General features: G+C 41.5%; 1 protein-coding gene across 2 annotated transcripts in view; it reads right to left on the reverse strand.

The window, feature by feature from the left end:
• Positions 1–204: 204 nt before the first annotated feature.
• SHFL (shiftless antiviral inhibitor of ribosomal frameshifting) overlaps positions 205–20,451 on the reverse strand; it is a 75,024-nt gene continuing 54,777 nt past the window's right edge. For both annotated transcript variants that reach the window (XM_089653977.1, XM_089653978.1), the window contains 4 exons: positions 14,122–14,277; positions 8,086–8,189; positions 1,629–1,777; positions 205–1,227 (listed from right to left, as the gene is read on the reverse strand). In XM_089653977.1, coding sequence (XP_089510103.1) covers positions 1,013–1,227; positions 1,629–1,777; positions 8,086–8,189; positions 14,122–14,277 — 624 coding nt within the window. In that variant the 3' untranslated portion in view covers positions 205–1,012. The remainder of the gene's footprint in view (positions 1,228–1,628; positions 1,778–8,085; positions 8,190–14,121; positions 14,278–20,451) is intronic.

The raw sequence follows: 20,451 nt of genomic DNA on the forward strand, positions 1-20,451 counted from the left end.
CAAAAAGTGGCCTGGTCAGGAAGGGGGGTAAATCGTCTGGAGGACAAGGGGTTAAGAACATATGTTAGTAAAAAACTGATAGCTGGGAAAGAGGTAAATATCAAATTGACATCTGGAGTAACATCTTGAACTGCTGCAGTGTATAATGTTCAGAAACAATGGTGTCACCCATTATTCAGAATTAAAGCTCAGTACACACAAATTTGTTCCAAAACATAACTTTTTATTTTCTGTAACAAAAAAAGTTTTCCAGACATAGCAAAGAATTTCGAACTGCAAAAAAATGTGAAGACTGAAGCAACGTTGTGTGAGAATACCAAATGTTAGATGATGTAACCAGATACGTCAGCCATTAGCACTCTTACAAAATCAAAATGGCAGAGCATAATGTGACAAATGACAGGTGAAGTGATATGATTTAGATAGGAACAACAGTAAAAAGTACAACACAGTGTGTACACTGATAGAAGACACAAAGATAAGGCACTGATTTCTCTTGGAAATGTTTAAGGCTCAACTTCTGCTGATCTTCAACTGAGGTTTCGTCAACAAACAATGTAAAACTCAAGGTTCAAGGGCCCATTTAACCTAAAGTTTTGAAAAACCCATGATAGGTTCGATCATCTTCTGATTGGTCATAAGACTTCTGGACCTAGTGGTGGTTTCCTCCACTCCCTCCGACTGTGACAAGCCCCTTGGCTTAATGCCAAGCCATAGTTTGGCTGGCCTACTGTTGGATTCTCCAGGCAATATGTAAAGAATCCAGCCTTCAGACCAAAGATGGAAAGGACCTTGGGGGATTGTTCTCCTCATCAAATTTCAGGGACATTTAACAAGTTGATGGGTGTTCTAACCCACTAAACTATGCAAAATCAACAGCTTTCACTGTAATGACCCTTTAATGGTCAAACAATGTCACATAAACAAGGCTAAATGGCCAACCTTTCACTCAAGAAATGACCTAGTGGATATGGACAGTCCATATGGGCTCCAGGTTACCAACTGTTGGTCTTTAACTGTCGTCATCGCTCTCCTCTTCATCCGTCTCTTTGATATCATCCAGGATAAGGTCATCCAGATCACACTGGGTCAAGCTGCCCTGGCTCAAGCAGGTGGCCACGGTGGATCCTGAGCTCACATGTGGTGAGCTGGCATAAAGCACTTTGGGTAGGTTGTTTTTAGCTCTGCTTCTAGGGTGGACACATAGCATACCTGGAACATGAGGCTCTGTGGAGAACCAGAAAAAGTAAAATATTTATTTTCCATCAAATATAGATCTTCTGTATGGTCAATAACCTCTTCAGATTATTCCAAACCCACAAGGCTTCTTTTTCCTCTCATGTCTCATGGGTAGCATCATGCACAACCAATGTGCTGCACTATTCAGCACAATGCATTGCAGGTATAAGAAATGAACTCATTTGGCTGCAGGAACTAGGGGGGATCTGTCAGGGTACCCTACAGTCAATGGTACTTGTAACTAGGCTCCACTGGTGGACTAAGCAGTGGGAATATGCTGGAAAGATGACACTTACTCTCCTTGCTAATGATTGAACTCAATATTTGCCTACTACATGTAAAATACAGGTCAACATTAACGTTCCTGAGGGATTGCAAATCCTGCTTACCTCTGCGACTGTAACAGTCTTCAGCAAAGCAGCTGTGAGGGTTGCGGGTTCGCGGGCCTTTGTTCCGACTTGGAGGAAGTATGCGAATGGGCAGGACGGGTGTACCACACATGTAACATGGACAAGCGCAGCCCATCTGAGCAAATCCCCTGAAAGAACAAGAAAAAACTTTAAAGCGTATGTAAAGGCAAACATTTTTTATTGCGGCCTGTTTGCCCACTGGGGAGATTCAGCCTCCCCATACTGGCCCTGGGGATCATTGACCATCATGAGAGCAAGACGCAACAGGAAATTTCAATGAAGAAAATGTTCTGGTGACAACTGTCTAGGAGGGGAATTCTTTCATTTTGGGGAGATTTCATTTCATCTTTAACCCCTTGCCCTCCAGAGGATTTACCCCCCTTCCTGACCAGGCCATTTTTTGCAATACGGCACTGCGTTAATTTAACTGACAATTGTGCGGTCTTGCAGCGCTGCACCCAAATGAAATGTATGTCCTTTTTTCTCACAAATAGAGCTTTCTTTCAGTGGTATTTGATCGCCTCTACATTTGTAATTTTTTGCGCTATAAACAAAATAACCCCGACAATTTTGAAAAAACAATATTTTTGACTTTTTGCTATAAAACATATCCAGTAAAAAACTTTTAAAAAATCAAATTTCGTCATAAATTTAGGCCAAAATGTATTCAGCTACATGTCTTTGCTAACAAAAAATCCCAATACGTGTAAATTAATTGGTTTACATGAGTTATAGCATCTAAAAATGGCGGTATATATACTGGGATTTTTTATTTTTTTTAATACCAGTAATGGCGGCAATCAGCGGTGGGCATTCTGACACAGGGGGGAACTGTCACTGACATCCTTAGTGACACTAATACAGTGATCAGTGCTAATAAAAAGCACTGACACTGTAATAATGGCACTGGGCAGGAAGGGGTTAACATCTGGGGTGATCAAAGGGTTAACTGTGTGGTGTGTGCGCTTTACTAGGGGAGGCATGCTGTTTTATATTGCTCTGCTATGCAGAGCAATATAAAGTAGCATGCTGGAGCTGACAGGGGAGAGATCTGTATTGTTTACATAAAGACCTCTGCCCCATCAGTGATAGTCAGCAATCGCCGGGTGCCGGAGGGGAATCTCCAGCTGGGACCTGTTGATTGACAGCTGTAGCCACCAAATTCTCATATATATACATGTGATTTTGCGCAGCTTTGCTGCCCTGTAGCAGTATTTGTGCTATAGGGCAGCGGGGGAAGTGAAAGGACAATCACCCCAGCACAGCATGGACAGCACGAAATAACCTGATAAGATTAGTTCTTCCATATTCAATCAATTTGTGGCTATGTACATTCTAAAGTGGAACTAAACTCTCCTCTCCTTTTCAGACAAGGAAGCTGCCATCTTGGCCTCTGTTTGATCTGCAACTGCCATGGTGCTGCAGATGTGATCAGTTATGACACCAGCCAATTGACAGTTTGATTGAGAGTACAAGCAAATGTGACAGGTAGCAATCCCAGCATGCCAGGAATGTAACTGTTTTTGAAACTGTTAAAGTGGAACTTTAGTCACAAAATTAAGTCCTGCTAAATCACTTCAGGCTGGATCTTTTTGCAGGTATATCTATATAAAATATTAAAAATAAGTGCTTATACTGTTTACAATCCAGTAATACACCATCTCACCCTGCTCTGCACATGCTCAGTTGCTCTCTATTTTCAGGCAGTGCTGAATCTGTAGAGGCCGATCTGCTGACAGCCTTAACGCGGACTTAAACCCTCCTATCCTTTACAGCCAAGGAAGCTGCTTCTGTTTGATCTGCAACTGCCATGATGCTGCAAATGTGGTCAGTTGACACCGGACATTTGATGGTTTGATAGTTTGGTTGAAAGCACAAGCAAATGTGACAGTTAGCAATCCTGGTATTCCAGGAAGAGAACTGTTTTTTGAAACTGTTAAATGAATGGGTTTAGTTCCTCTAAGATTTACTGCTGCTTAAGGGCTCTGGGCTTCAGCAAAATGGAAGCCTCCAGCAAGAAGAAACAGGATCAACGCTGGAAGAAATTTACAGCACACATTAATTTCGGTAGCATAATTATTAATGTGGAATGTTTGTTCCTAGATAAAATAAAACATTATTTTTTATCAAGTTGTTATGGGTAAAGTTCTGCCTTAATTCAATGGGTTTAGGATAATGGATAGGCTATAAAGTGTGACATGAAATATGAAAAATATGAACAAAGCTTATCACTCAATAGCGTGTACTTGTCTCAGTTAAGAGCACAAAGTGTCATTTCTGTCTGCTGCCTCATTCCTCTGCTATCAGCATGAATCACTTCTGACAAGTATTCCTGACACCATGAAAAAAAAATGGTGACAGAGGAGGAACCTCCAGCAGATTGACAACCTCAGCTCTGTTCCTGTGAGCTGTGTGGAGGAGGTGTGTCCATTCCCTCCTATCAGCTCTCAGTGCTCTCCTCACTGAGCTCTGCAGAGTGTAGCTTCAGCTCTCCGCCCCCTTTTTTCTGAATGCTCAGAAAGCTGTACAAATTTAGTACTTTGAATGGATGTAGAGAAGAGAAGACTGCAGAAAAAACAGGTAAAACTTATGTACTATGATTTGTATAATCTCTGTGTGTCACCTAAGGCCAGTCACTAGGTATACAGCAGGTAAAATAAGTATTGAACACGTCACCTTTTTTCTCTGTAAATATATTACTAAAGGTACCATTGCCATGAAATTTTCACCACATGTCGATTACAACCTATGGGACCCATACATACAAAGAAACCAAAACACAGTTTCAGAAATTAGGTTATGTTCAATAAAATGGAATGACACAGGAAAAAATGATTGAGCACACTAACTGAAATTTCTTTAATACTTTGTACAAAATACTTTGCTGGTAATGACAGCTTCAAGGCACCTCCTGTATGGAAAAACTAGTCACATGCATTGCTCAGGTGTGATTTTGGCCCATTCTTCCACACAGTCTTCAAATCTTAAAGGTTCAGTGGGCCTCTTCTATGAACTCTGATCTTTAGTTCTTTCCATAGATTTTCTATTGGATTCAAACCAGGTGATTGGCTGGACCATTTCTTTTTTTTTAATCTAATTGAGAGTTTCCTTGGCTTTGTGTTTGGGATCATTATCTTTCTGAAATGCCCTCCCTCGTTTCATCTTCATCCTGGTAGATGGCAGCAGATGTTTGATCAAGAATGTCTTGGTCCATTTTTCCATTCATCCTTCCTTCAATGACATGAAGTTTGCCAGTACCATATGCTGAAAAACAGCCCCCCATCATGATGTTCCCACCTCCAAACATCACTGTTGGTATTGGGGTGTTTTTGGGGTGAGGTGCAGTGCCATTTGACCTCCAAACATGGTGTGTATTATGGCATCCAAAGAGTTCAATCTTGGTCTCATCTGACCAGACTATATTCTCCCGGTATTTCACAGGCTTGTCTAAATGTTGTGCAGCAAACTTTAAACAAGCTTCAACATGCTTTTTCTTCAGCAATGGAGTCTTGTGTGGTGAGTGTGCATATACTGGCCATGGCAGTTGAGTGCGTTACTTTTATTTATTTTTTAAACAATTGTACCTGCTAATTCCAGGTTTTCTGGAGCTCTCCTTGGCTCTTGGACAACTCTTCTGATATTTTTCACTTCTCTGTCAGAAATGTAGCGAAGACCACCTGATCGTGGCCGGTTTATGGTGAAATGATGTCCTTTTCACTTCTGGATTATGGCCCCAAAAGTGCTTACTGGAACATTCAGAAGTTTAGAAGTCCTTCTGTAACCAATGGCATCAGTATGTTTTGCAACAATAAGGTTGCAAAGGTTTTGAGAGAGCTCTTTGCTTTTACCCATCATGAGATGTTTCTTGTGTGACACCTTGGTAATGAGACACCTTTTTATAGACCATCAGTTGAGACTGAACCAGCTGATATTAATTTGCACTGACAAGGGGCAGGATTGCTTTCTAATTACTGATAGATTTCAGCTTGTGTCTTGGCTTTCCATGCCTTTTTGTACCTCCCTTTCATCATGTGTTAAATACTTTTTCCCTGTGTCATTCCATTTTGTTACACATAAATGAATATCTGAACGTATTTGTTTTTGTTTCTTTGTATGTATGGATTGCATGGATTCTTACCGACATGTGGTCAGTAGCACCTTTAGAAAAATATTTACCGAGAAAAATGGTGACGTGTTCAGTACTTACAGTCAGGTCCATAAATATTGGGACATCGACACAATTCTAACATTTTTGGCTCTATACACCACCACAATGGATTTGAAATGAAACAAACAAGATGTGCTTTAACTGCAGACTGTCAGCTTTAATTTGAGGGTATTTACATCCAAATCAGGTGAACGGTGTAGGAATTACAACAGTTTGCATATGTGCCTCCCACTTGTTAAGGGACCAAAAGTAATGGGACAATTGGCTTCTCAGCTGTTCCATGGCCAGGTGTGTGTTATTCCCTCATTATCCCAATTACAATGAGCAGATAAAAGGTCCAGAGTTCATTTCAAGTGTGCTATTTGCATTTGGAATCTGTCGCTGTCAACTCTCAAGATGAGATTCAAAGAGCTGTCACTATCAGTGAAGCAAGCCATCATTAGGCTGAAAAAACAAAACAAACCCATCAGAGAGATAGCAAAAACATTAGGCGTGGCCAAAACAACTGTTTGGAACATTCTTAAAAAGAAGGAACGCACCGGTGAGCTCAGCAACACCAAAAGACCCGGAAGACCATGGAAAACAACTGTGTTGGATGACCAAAGAATTCTTTCCCTGGTGAAGAAAACTCCCTTCACAACAGTTGGCCAGATCAAGAACACTCTCCAGGAGGTAGGTGTATGTGTGTCAAAGTCACCAATCAAGAGAAGACTTCACCAGAGTGAATACAGAGGGTTCACCACAAGATGTAAACCATTGGTGAGCCTCAAAAACAGGAAGGCCAGATTAGAGTTTGCCAAACGACATCTAAAAAGCCTTCACAGTTCTGGAACAACATCCTATGGACAGATGAGACCAAGATCAACTTGTACCAGAGGGATGGGAAGAGAAGAGTATGGAGAAGGAAAGGAACTGCTCATGATCCTAAGCATACCACCTCATCAGTGAAGCATGGTGGTGGTAGTGTCATGGCGTGGGCATGTATGGCTTCCAATGGAACTGGTTCTCTTGTATTTATTGATGATGTGACTGCTGACAAAAGCAGCAGGATGAATTCTGAAGTGTTTCGGGCAATATTATCTGCTCATATTCAGCCAAATGCTTCACAACTCATTGGACGCCGCTTCACAGTGCAGATGGACAATGACCCAAAGCAGACTGCAAAAGCAACCAAAGAGTTTTTTACGGGAAAGAAGTGGAATGTTATGCAATGGCCAAGTCAATCACCTGACCTGAATCCGATTGAGCATGCATTTCACTTGCTGAAGACAAAACTGAAGGGAACATGCCCCAAGAACAAGCAGGAACTGAAGACAGTTGCAGTAGAGGCCTGGCAGAGCATCACCAGGGATGAAACCCAGCGTCTGGTGATGTCTATGCGTTCCAGACTTCAGGCTGTAATTGACTACAAAGGATTTGCAACCAAGTATTAAAAAGTGAAAGTTTGATTTATGATTATTATTCTGTCCCATTACTTTTGGTCCCTTAACAAGTGGGAGGCACATATGCAAACTGTTGTAATTCCTACACTGTTCACCTGATTTGGATGTAAATACCCTCAAATTAAAGCTGACAATCTGCAGTTAAAGCACATCTTGTTCATTTCATTTCAAATCCATTGTGGTGTATAGAGCCAAAAATGTTAGAATTGTGTCGATGTCCCAATATTTATGGACCTGACTGTATTTTTCCTGCTGTATGTGAGGGTTTACAACCACTTTAAACATGAAAAAAGAAGTATAATAGGCATCCACACTGCTCTGGCATCTCATGCATTAACTACTATCATGCAGAGCACTGGCCAGGGCAGCTTCTAATAGAAAGCAATGCTATTGCAGCTTTAGGCCATACTGCTTGCTTTATAAAATGGGCCCCTTAGGCAGGCCATAGATAGGTTGTTTTTAATCAGCCAGTGGGCTGATCAAAAATAAAAAAATGAATGGATTCCCCCCTCCACACAAGCAAGGTGGATGGAGGAATCCTCCCAGCTGCGCTATTGTATTCTGACAGCGGAAACTCCTCTGCCGTCAGAATACATCGATCAGCTCTGAAGCCGATTAGCTGTAGCCGCTGATCCACTGGCCTGTTAAGGGAAACACCATTCCTAGTATAGGCACCCTGCCTTAAAGGAGAAAGCGCATAAGAACAAACATCAACATAAAGTCAGGTGAGAGCATTGAAATAATGGTGGTGGGATTGCACAGTGTATCCTGGATAATAAACAGGAAGAAAGAGAAGAATAATTCTTAGATTTCCTCTTTGCTTTACTTGAACATCCGGTTGCAGGTCCGGCAATGAAACTCGGCGATCCCCCACATCTTATCATAAGGTACTGGGTCATATTTCTTCCGGCAGTTGTGACATCTGGACACCTGAACAGAGAAGAGAGCACGGTAATAGAACATGTCACAACATTTCTTGGGAGTCTTAGTAAAGGTTCCTATTCAGAACTGAATTGCCATTTTCCAACTCTCAGGTCCAATTCAATGTTCAATGCTGACAAAGTGTTATCCAAAACTAGTACCTCCCCGCTCCGGAGCATAAGCTAGAGAGGAGGCTTGGCCTAGTAGGATAACATCTGACCTAATGGGAAACTTTACTGACATTTAGTCAATTGCGTTTAGTTACTTTTTGAAAATGTACTGTGGCAGTGCGGTATCCTGCCACAGTCTAAAGCAAGGTTGATTGGGGGTATCCTCCTGCGCTTTATATAGATGAAATCCCTATATTAAAAGCTGCTGTCACTCGACTAAAACCAATAAGTGATCAAATAATATATCTATAAATTAGTGAAGTGCTATAAATTATATATATACCATAGTGTCATTAATAACTCATAGTGCTCCGTGATAACAAGCTGATAAATTCCAAAAAAAATTTATACCAGACAAATAATAAATAAATAAAATTGGTGACAAACAAAATAGATAAGTGATAAATATATCTTGTGTATCCAAAATAATTCATGAATCAAGTTATTAAACTGATAACTGTGAATCACACAAATAAATCATCCGTGTATATATAAAAAACAAGTCCATGCAGGTGTAACTTGTGAAAAAAAGAAGGTGATCTTCACTTCTAGTGCACAAAATCCTCAAATGGCAGCAGTGCCTGCTCACCTCCCCACACTGACCCACACAGGGCCAAAGGGCTATTAATCTCCTCTATGGCCCATCCTTATTGCAGATTGCTCATCCAGGGATCGCAGGATTTCCACTCCACCTCCACTCAATGGTTATATAAGACACAAAAAAGAACCTCCATAGTGCAATATTGTTTAATGAAAAGAGTTTATAACATAATGGTTACACTCACATTTTTCTCCTTGTCAAAAACAGCATTTCACCTCATCCCATAGGTGTATAACATGAAACAAGGGGAACCAATATGGCCGCTGCGTCCGGACATGCGTCCCCTTGTGACCGGAAATGACTAGCCCAAAACCGGATATGGCGTACCGACGCGTTGCATCACGTGCGTCGTGACTTCATCAGGGTATGGCGCAACGCGTCGGTACGCCATATCCGGTTTTGGGCTACGTCATTTCCGGTCACGTGGGGACGCATGTCCGGACGCAGCGGCCATATTGGTTCCCCTTGTTTCATGTTATACACCGATGGGATGAGGTGAAATGCTGTTTTTGACAAGGAGAAAAATGTGAGTGTAACCATTATGTTATAAACTCTTTTCATTAAACAATATTGCACTATGGAGGTTCTTTTTTGTGTCTTATATAACCATTGAGTGGAGGTGGAGTGGAAATCCTGCGATCCCTGGATGAGCAATCTGCAATAAGGATCGGCCATAGAGGAGATTAATAGCCCTTTGGCCCTGTGTGGGTCAGTGTGGGGAGGTGAGCAGGCACTGCTGCCATTTGAGGATTTTGTGCACTAGAAGTGAAGATCACCTTCTTTTTTTCACAAGTTACACCTGCATGGACTTGTTTTTTATATATACACGGATGATTTATTTGTGTGATTCACAGTTATCAGTTTAATAACTTGATTCATGAATTATTTTGGATACACAAGATATATTTATCACTTATCTATTTTGTTTGTCACCAATTTTATTTATTTATTATTTGTCTGGTATAAATTTTTTGGGGAATTTATCAGCTTGTTATCACAGAGCACTATGAGTTATTAATGACACTATGGTATATATAAATTTTATGGCGCTTCACTAATTTATAGATATACTAAAGCAAGGTTATGACCCTGGATTCTCAACTATACAGGTTGAGGGGCTCCAGGCAGTTTGCTTAATGCAGAGGAAACACGTTTGTCAGTTTCCTCTTTGGTTCGTAAAGCCAGTTTTGGGACCTGGGGCCTGAAAATTTCGAAGTGATTTGGGAGGGATGAAATCTCCAATCCTGAGTCCATGTTTTGTGAACAGCCAGCACACTGATTGCACAGGTGTGTGCAGGCCTTTTTATAGAGGCCTAACCATGGGTCTGGGCTCCACCCCGGCAGACAGGAGGTCATTGCCCAGGAGTCAGGAGGGCTCCACCTAGGAGAGGTGGGAGCCAGAGCAGCAAGGGGCTGTATACCTGAGAGAGCCAGGAGGCTGAATATTTGTTTCATTTGTTTTGATGGTGGATACCCCTGCGTGGGCAACATATGTTATGGAACTTTTCTTTAAATAAAATTGGGCTAAAAGGCCCTAAAACAGAAGAAAGCGAGTGGCTGTGTGCTGTAAAAGCTCTACCCTTGATGCTAGTTCTCACAGTACGCAATTTTAGTCCTCTTGCACATGGACACCTAAAAATGCCCCATTTTTAGACATTAAGGTGTTTTTTTTTTTTTACTGATCTAAATGCAGGGCATTGTCTTTACAAACAGTCACCAACTTGTACTGCATATGAATCAATTATTTATTTATTTCAGGTACTTACATAGTGCCGTCAATTTACGCAGCACCTTATATATGTATTATACATTCACACCAGTCCCTGCCCTCAAGGAGTTTACATTCTAAGGTCCCTAACTCACATTCATAAATACACATACTGTTGAAAAAAATACAAAGATATCGGGATCTCCCGAGGAAGTGACGTGACGTAACACGTAGGGTGGGCCGATGACGTCAAGCCGCTAAACTGAAAGTTTACGAGCCGCCATCTTGGAACTTCCTTAAATGCACTGGAGTTAATATTTGACAGGCGTTTTTACTGTGGTGTCCCAGCAGGACACTTTTAAATGTGAGTGCGCTTTGTTATTTTAATAAATTATTCAGTATTTGAGTACTACACTATGTCAGGTTTTTCTGTTTACATATGCGGAGGATATGTGGGATAAAGAAGGAGGTGAGATCATCTGTAGCAGAATGAGGAGGCTTGTAGAGCTAGCAATACATTATACCTACCCGGGTTAAAGGGAAAGGCACTATCTGACCTATGCAATTTGGGTCATAGAAGGAGGTGAGAGTATATCTGTATGTCTCTGGTCGAGGAGCACATCAAAGAATATATGTGGACAAAAGAAAAAAGGAGCACCTGTCTGGCACAAAGTTTTTTATATATGCACAGATAATATCACATATAAAGGACTATAAGTTGTGGTCATTATTACATTCACAAGTATTTAAGTTACATGTTTTTGGATGCGCTCAGTAGATTGCGTACAGTATATGGAAATATATGCATGGCATTAATATATCACCCATAAAGTGACTTTTATTTTTTTTGTCTAAAATATTGTTCTACTAATAAAACATTAAATACAGGGTGATTTGTTGACAGTGGGTTTGCAGAACATGCTGGTTGTCAAAAAAGAAAGCCCAGCACTAGCCCTGCACTGATTAACTGTTTCAGTAGAATTAAGTTGAATGAAAATCCAGACATCAGAAGATGGGAAGGGGGAGTGTGTGTGCACACATTTGTAACCGAATATCCTGCCTTTTAGGTCTATGACAACACAAGGAATTCAGACTGATCACAGCATAGCATTAAAAGGATAAGTTCACCTTTTAGACAAAAATAATAAATTTATTATTTATTAAGCAAAAACATGTGCATTTAATATTTTTGTCCAAAGGAGCTTGGAAAGCATTGCACCAGCGATCAGTAGACCGCTGGTGCCATGCAGGTCTCCTGCAGACCTGTCAGAATATCTGTTTGCTGTACGGGATGTATGGCCAAGCAGATATTCTAACAGGAAGCTTCAATGAACTACCACGGCGCTCCAGAGCTCTGTGGTAGTTCATTGAAAACTACAAGCCGACAGCTGCTAAGGCTGTCAGGACTTGTAGGCACTCATTCATAGAACTCTGTAAATGAATGACGCAGCCATGTGGACGGCCACACTGTTTTCAAATCTAACAGATAGTACGGGGAAACTTCACCCCATATTATCTGTCAGAGGGAGAGGGGGGTGGCGGGCACATCTGCGGCTATGGGAACATGTTACATTTTCCACCCAAAAAACAGGTGGAACATGTAACATGTTCCAAAGGTATATGTATCCTTTAACGTGGAAGGCAAGTCAAAACCTACCTTAGCTTTATTCCACTCCTGCCCCCACTCAAAGCCTGTCTGCCCTGTAAAAGGAAAGATGCCTATGCTTACCTATTCTGAAGTCACTCTGATCTGGTCACATGATCTCCCCAACGCCGGCTTCAGTGTAGGAGAGATCGTCAACAATGGCTGCAGAGCCTGTGTGATGATGTCAGGCTTACCATGGGGCATCAGTTGTCCGTTGTCCCTCCTCTGAAGCTGGCACTGGGACCCGATCACATGGCTGGACTGGAGCAACAGTGTACATAGAATAGACTTAGAATGATGTTAGAGTAGATTTAAGATGAGTTAGGTTTTGACTTGCTTTCCACATTAAAGTTTAAGGACTACTCTAGTCTATTGTTCCCATTACCACGGCATTACAGTGGCTAACTGGTTAGCACCTCTGCCTGGCAGTACTAGGGTCGCCGGTTTGAATCCCAGCCACGGCACCACCTGCCTGGAGTTTGCATGTTCTCCCTGTACCTGTGTGGGTTTCCTCCGGGTACTCTGGTTTCCTCCCACACTCCAAAGACATGCTGGTAGGTGAATTGGCTCCTGTCTAAATTGCCCCTAATATGTGTATGTATGAATGTGAGTTGGGGACCTTAGATTGTACACCCCTTGAGTGTTAGGGACTGATGTGAATGTACAATATATATGTAAAGTGCTGCGTAAATTGACGGCGCTATATAAGTACCTGAAAGAATTACGGATTATTAGTTTTGGCTCTGACAACAAGGATTACTTGTTGTGGAGAGGGGAGAGGCAAGATTTTAGGGATGAGGCTAGGTGTGCATGCAAACAAAGGGATAATGTGAACCTGTGGCCAGGCCATGGCCAATCAAATATTTACCTAACCCTAGAGATAATGACCAGGGAGGTGATCCCCCACCCCCTCCAACTAAGCGTAAATGCAAAAAAAAAAAAAAAAACTAATCTGAAAGTCCCACTTACTCACCTTAATCCGTGGTCACATGACATGCCTGGACCCTAGTTTTACTATCTTCTGTATTAGAGTTGAAGGTTCTTTCTTTAGATGCTCATGCCTCTGCCTGGTTGACGTGGACAATTCCAGCTGGTGGTCCAATGTTGAAGTCCTTTCAAGGGCTGAAGACTGCAGCAGCATGATGACATGATAAAGAAGGATGGAAGTCCAGTCGGTGGTGGGCCTGGACACCAGTGCTGGACCACCAGTGGTCAGTGGAGATGTTTAGGGTGTGATGGCAAATGCTGTTAGATGGGAATGGGTAGGGAAGATAGTTTATGTATGGGTGGAGATGGACATTAAAGTGGTTCTAAAACCTTACGTTTTTTCACCTTAATGCTACTTGCGCATGCGCAGTGGGCACCTTGCTGAGAAGCCTCAAGCTGTCTGAAGCACACTGAAGATACCGGCGCCGAGGAGAGAGGACGGTCAGTCAACCCAGCTGGTGTGAGGACAGGTAAGTGTCCGTTTTTTAAAAGTCAGCAGCTACAGTTTTTGTAGCTGCTGATTTTATTTATTTTTTTTTTAAATTCCGACTGGACCTCCACTTTAAGTACATGTGAGATTTCACTTTTTTCTTTTTAATAAAATTCACAGACATTGCTAAAATTCTGTTTTCACTTTGTCATTATGAGGTACTGAGTGTAGCTTTATGAAAAAAAAACAAAAAACATTTATACAACTGTAGTATCAGGCTGCAACATAACAAAACTGAAAACGTGAAGGGGGTCTGAATACATGCACTGTATATTAGGTTCAACCCTACAAGTACAATAGAATACCCCACCACTGCTTCACTTGTCTTCTGACCACCCACCTCTTTCCTCTGTGGAACCCTTCGCCACCACATCTTGTCACATTCTTTACATGAGAACTGGCGGTTGTGAGCGGGGATGTGGTTTTCAGTAGCGTTGTTGAACATTTTAAGGTTCTTCTCTGTCAGTGGAAGATGCTTCAACTTTTCAGCCAGGTTCTGAGAAGAAAAAAACAACCATCATTTCTCCTGTTCAACTTTTCAGCAAGCTTCGGATTCCAATGCTCTCAAAGGTCCGGACTAATCCTACTACTGTAGCAGTGCGAAGAACGATACAGTTTAATAAATGGTTCTGTTGGCGTTTATTGTGTTTCATTATTCCTTCCTGCATCATCTGCATATTGACATTTTGTTGACCATCAGTTACAACTCAAGTGTTCCTTGGCTACTTAAGATGCCTCCAGCGATCAACAAAGTGCTGACCGGTATTGCCTTCTGAGTGTACCATAGAAATCAGCAATACGTGACTCTTAAAAGTGTGCTTCTCTTGACTGCTCTGTTATACAGTGGGGCAAAAAAGGATTTAGTCAGCCACCAATTGTGCAAGTTCTCCCACTTAAAAAGATGAGAGAGGCCTGTAATTGGCATCATAGGTAGACCTCAACTATGAGAGGCAAAATGAGAAACAAAATCCAGACAATCACATTGGCTGATTTGGAAAGAATTTATTTGCAAATTATGGTGGAAAATAAGTATTTGGTCACCTACAAACAAGCAAGATTTCTGGCTCTCACAGACCTGTACCTTCTTCTTTAAGAGGTTCCTCTGTCCTGCACTCATTACCTGTATCAATGGCACCTGTTTGAACTTGTTATCAGTATAAAAGACACCTGTCCACAACCTCAAACAGTCACACTCCAAACTCCACTATGGTGAAGACCAAAGAGCTGTCGAAGGACACCAGAAACAAAATTGTAGACCTGCACCAGGCTGGGAAGACTGAATCTGCAATAGGCAAGCAGCTTGATGTGAACAAATCAACTGTGGGAGCAATAATTAGAAAATGGAAGACATACAAGACCACTGATAATCTCCCTCGATCTGGGGCTCCACGCAAGATCTCACCCCGTGGGGTCAAAATGATCACAAGAACGGTGAGAAAAAATCCCAGGACCACACGGGGGAACCTAGTGAATGACCTGCAGAGAGCTGGGACCAACGTAACAAAGGCTACCATCAGTAACACCCTACGCCGCCAGGGATTCAGATCCTGCAGTGCCAGACGTGTCCCCCTGCTTAGGCCAGTACATGTCCGGGCCCGTCTGAAGTTTGCTAGAGAGCATTTGGATGATCCAGAAGAGGATTGGGAGAATGTCATATGGTCAGATGAAACCAAAATAGAACTGTTTGGTAGAAACACAACTCGTCATGTTTGGAGGGAGAGAATGCTGAGTTGCATCCAAAGAACACCATACCTACTGTGAAGCATGGGGGTGGCAACATCATGATTTGGGGCTGTTTCTCCGCAAAGGGACCAGGACGACTGATCCATGTACAGGACAGAATGAATGGGGCCATGTATCGTGAGATTTTGAGTGCAAACCTCCTTTCATCAGCAAGGGCATTGAAGATGAAATGTGGCTGGGTCTTCCAACATGACAATGATCCCAAACATACCGCCCGGGCAACGAAGGAGTGGCTTTGTAAGAAGCATTTCAAGGTCCTGGAGTGGCCTAGCCAGTCTCCAGATCTCAACTCCACAGAAAACCTTTGGAGGGAGTTGAAAGTACATGTTGCCCAGCGACAGCCCCAAAACATCACTGCTCTAGAGGAGATCTGCATGGAGGATGGGCCAACATACCAGCAACAGTGTGTGCCAACCTTGTGAAGACTTACAGGAAACGTTTGACCTCTATCATTGCCAACAAAGGATATATAACAAAGTATTGACATGAACTTTTGATATTGACCAAATACTTATTTTCCACCATAATTTGCAAATAAATTCTTTCCAAATCAGCCAATGTGATTGTTTGGATTTTTTTCTCATCTTGTCTCTCATAGTTGAGGTCTACCTATGATGCCAATTACAGGCCTCTCTCATCTTTTTAAGTGGGAGAACTTGCACAATTGGTGGCTGACTAAATACTTTTTTGACCCACTGTATATACAATTGAACACATATTGGTATATCTGTTTAACCACTTCAAGTCCGGACACTTTCACCCCCTTCCTGTCCAAGCCAATTGTCAGCTTTCAGTGCTATCACACTTTGAATGACAATTGCGCGGTCATGCAACACTGTACCCATATGAATTTTTTAGCATTTTTTTGAGACAGATAAAACTTTATTTTGGTGGTATTTATTCACCACTGTGATTTTTTTTGCTTTATAAATGAAAAAGTCCAAAAATGTTGAAAAAAAGTGTTTTTCTTATAACATTTTGCAAATAAATAATCTTGCTTTATAAATCTTGGCCAAAATGTTTTCGGTTACCTTTTCAGTAAAAAAATAAACCCCAAATTAGTTTATAACCAAAAATTATAATTGAAAAAAAATTTTTTTTCCTTTTTGTTTTTTTTTTATATTATTATTTATGTTTTATTAACATACTATCACCCTAGCAGTGCAGTGTCACCATAGTGAAAAAAAGTGTTTTTCTTATAACATTTTACAAATAATCTTTCTTCATAAAGCTTGGCCAAAATGTATTTGGTTATCTTTTCAGTAAAAAAAAAACAAAAAAAAAACCTCAAATTAGTTTTATAACGAAAAATTATAATTTTTCAAAACTTTTTTTTCCTTTTTAAAATTTTTTATACTATTATTTGTTAATTTTTTAACATACTGTCACCCTAGCAGTACGATGTCACCATAGTGACACTGTACTACTTGTGGGGGGTGATGAAGATTTTTTTTTTTTTACATTGATTGGTTTTACGCACATAAATGTTGTAAAAGCAATCATGTCTCCTTCTCTCTGGCTGCATTCTTGCAGCCATTGAGAAATAGTGTGTGAGCTGTGATTGGTCACAGATTGTCACATGGTACAAGGCTGTTGTGAATAGCCCTGTACCATGTGATCTCTCTGATCATTCACAGGTTTCACAAGTAGTAAGCAATGATGTCAGAAGTGACATCTTGCTTACTACTATTCATGTGATCACTGATTGGCCAATCAGTGATCACATGATCGGGACCACACACAGGTCCCGTACAGCTCCCAGGGAGCGCGCACAGCTTGAAAATGCGGGCGCCGTTTATGAACGGCAACCCGCTCCTGCACTGCTCCCGTCCGGCCGTTTATATACATGGGCTGGATGGGAAGTGGTTAATAAGTGAAAAAATACATGTTGACCTTGCCAGAAATTCAGATCTGTCCTGTGCATGTTTTCTGTGTTATCTCAAGGAACCTAATTAGCCCTCCTAGTTCCTATCATGGACTACAGAATAAATAGCCTTTATGTTGTAGAGATCTAAGAGTGGGAGTGGTTGAGTAGTTTGGCAAAAAAGTCAGTGGGAGGGCTGACACCACTCAGTGCACCAAAATGCTGTCTGTTGTCAGCCAACAAAAGAATCTAGGACCTGAGTGAACTGCAGACAGATCATTACACAGGTATTACTGTGTACTTTCAGGGTAGTTAAAGGATAGGTTCACCTTTGTGAATGATACACCCACATATAGAGTGTACTGTAACATGTAACATATTCCCCATCTGCCTGCCCCCCCCCCAACCCCCCGGGGGTCGCAGTTCTGTGAATGAACTACAACTACCATCAGCCTTTGCAGCTGACAGCTTGTAATTCTCAATGAACTACCAGGATGCTGGTGAGTGCTCTAGGTAGTTCATTGATCCTCCCTATCATTCAGTAACTACCTGCCCATATAGAAGATACAGACAGACAGCTACACAGACAGTCTGCAGGAGCCTGAAACTGCACCCAGAATCTGCTCATCGCGTGTGCAATGCTTTACAGGCTCCTTAAACAATAAATAAATAAATGCTCTTTTTTTTTTTTACAACTTAAGCTCCAGAAGGTTTTACCCCCTCAGAACCAGGGTATTTTTTCCTTTTTAGCATATGCTACTTTAACTGATAATTGTGCGGTCATGCAATGCTGTACCCAAATGGAATTTACATCAATTTATTTTTCACAGCTTTCTTTTGGTGGTATTTATCATTTGCGATATCAACCAAAAACATTTTCTTTTTACTTTTTGCTATAAAATATATTCAATAAAAAATTTTCAAAAACATTTTCTTTTTACTTTTTGCTATAAAATATATTCAATAAAAAATTAAATAATCAAATTTCGTCATAAATTTAGGCCAAAATGTATTTTGCTACATGTCTTTGCTAAAAAAAAATCCCAATACGTGTAAATGAATTGGTTTACGTGAAAGTTAGACAAATGGCGTTATAGATAATGGGATTTTTTTTTTTTTACTAGTAATGGTGGCGATCAGCGACTTTTAGCGGGACAGCGGTGGACATTCTGACATTGGGGGGGAACTAACTTGGTGTCACTGACACCCCAGTGACACCAATACAGTGATCAGTGTTAAAAAAAAAGTACTGACACTGTACTAATGACACTGGGCAGGAAGGGGTTAATGTGAGGGGTGAACAAAGGGTTAACTGTGTGCTGAATGTGTTTTGCTAGGGGGCGGGGGGGTGTGTTCTTCACTGTAAGCACACTGATTGGGATGGCTTTACTGTGCACAGCCATACGGAGCAGTGTGTTGGAGTTGACAGGGAGGATGATTGTTTGATTAACGAGCATCTCTGTAGGAGATGTTCGTTAATCAACGGGCGCCGGCGGGTAATTACCGGCAAGGACCCAGTTATTGACATCCGTGGCCACGAATGGAGGCATGGGTAGGGCTCGTGTGTGCCCCCTACCCAGAAATGCAGAATGACGTTTATATACGTGATCCTGCGCACAGGTGTCGCCATGTAGCAGTATATCTGCTATAGGACAGTCCTTAAGCAGTTAAAGGGATAAAACACAGGAAATGTACATGTACTGCACTGAGATGTAATGTATTTGTTGTTATTTTCACTTGACATACAGTACACTCTCTCTTTTGCGAAAAACGTTTATTGCCGACCCGCCGCAGTGTTTTTACTGCGGCAGGGCGGCACCTGTGCGCACAGCGCCGTCTTTTAACGGCGCTCTGCAAAACAGGTAGGGGTCGTGCGCGAGGCGCGTGCCCGCCCTACCCGTCCCGCAGATCGCGACAGCGGGAGTCCATCACCGGATCCCGGCGGGTCATTAGCTGCCGGGTGCCAGCAATTACCGGTAATCATGGACAAATAGTACGGCTGCAGTGTTTACACTGCAGCTCTGCTATCTGTCAGTACAGAGCACGCTGAACCTGAGCGAAGACTTTATCTCTTGGGATCAGCGTGTTCCTGTGAAGTACACCCCCCCCACCCACTAGTAAAACACTCCCCTCACACAGTTAACCCTTTCATTTAATAAAAAAGTTAACCCCTTCCTCGCCAGTGCCATTAGTACAGTGTCAGTGTTTTTTTTTGCACTGATCACTGTATTGGTGTCACGGGATGTCAGCGACTGCAAGTCAGTTCCCCCCAGTGTCAAAATGTCCGTCGCAGTCCCACCATAAGTCGCTGATCGCCGCCATTATTAGTATAATAAAAAAAAAATACCAGTATCTTTCCCACCATTTGTAAATGCTATAACTTTCACGTAAACCAATTAATTTACACGTATTGGGATTTTTTTAAGCAAAGACATGTCGCAGAATACATTTTGCCAGAAATTTATGACTAAATTTGATTTTTAAGTTTTTTTTACTGGACATGTTTTATAGCAAAAAGTCCAAAATATTGTTTTTTTTCCTCAAAATTGTCAGCCTTTTTTTTTTATAGTGCAAAAAATAAAAAGCGCACAGGCGATCAAATACCACCAACAGAAAGCTCAATTTGTGGGGAAAAAAGGATGCAAATTGCATTTATGTACCATATTGCATGACTGCGCAATTGTCCATTAAACTAGCACAGCACTGTATAGCAAAAAAATGACGTAAATTACAGTATCTATACCATAGTTTGTAGATCCTATAACTTTCACACAAAGCAATCAATATACACTTATTGGGATTTTTTTTACCAAAAACATGTAGCAGAATACATTTTGGCCTAAATTTATTATTATTATTACATCGAGTTTATATAGCGCCAAAGGGTTTGCTCAGCGCTGTACAATAGGGGGGGGGGACAATACATGGCACAGTACAACAACAACAAACAACGTACGAGGGGTAAGAGGGCCCTACTCTTTCGAGCTTATCTAGGAGGGAGGGGGTAGTGGTACAGTAGGAAGTGGCTGAGGGGAATGAAGTGGTGGGAGGAATGAGGGAGAA

The sequence above is a fragment of the Staurois parvus genome, unplaced genomic scaffold (genome assembly GCF_062004578.1).
Source record: "Staurois parvus isolate SC_StPar_1 unplaced genomic scaffold, SC_StPar_1.0 ptg000732l, whole genome shotgun sequence".
Lineage (NCBI taxonomy): Eukaryota > Metazoa > Chordata > Amphibia > Anura > Ranidae > Staurois > Staurois parvus.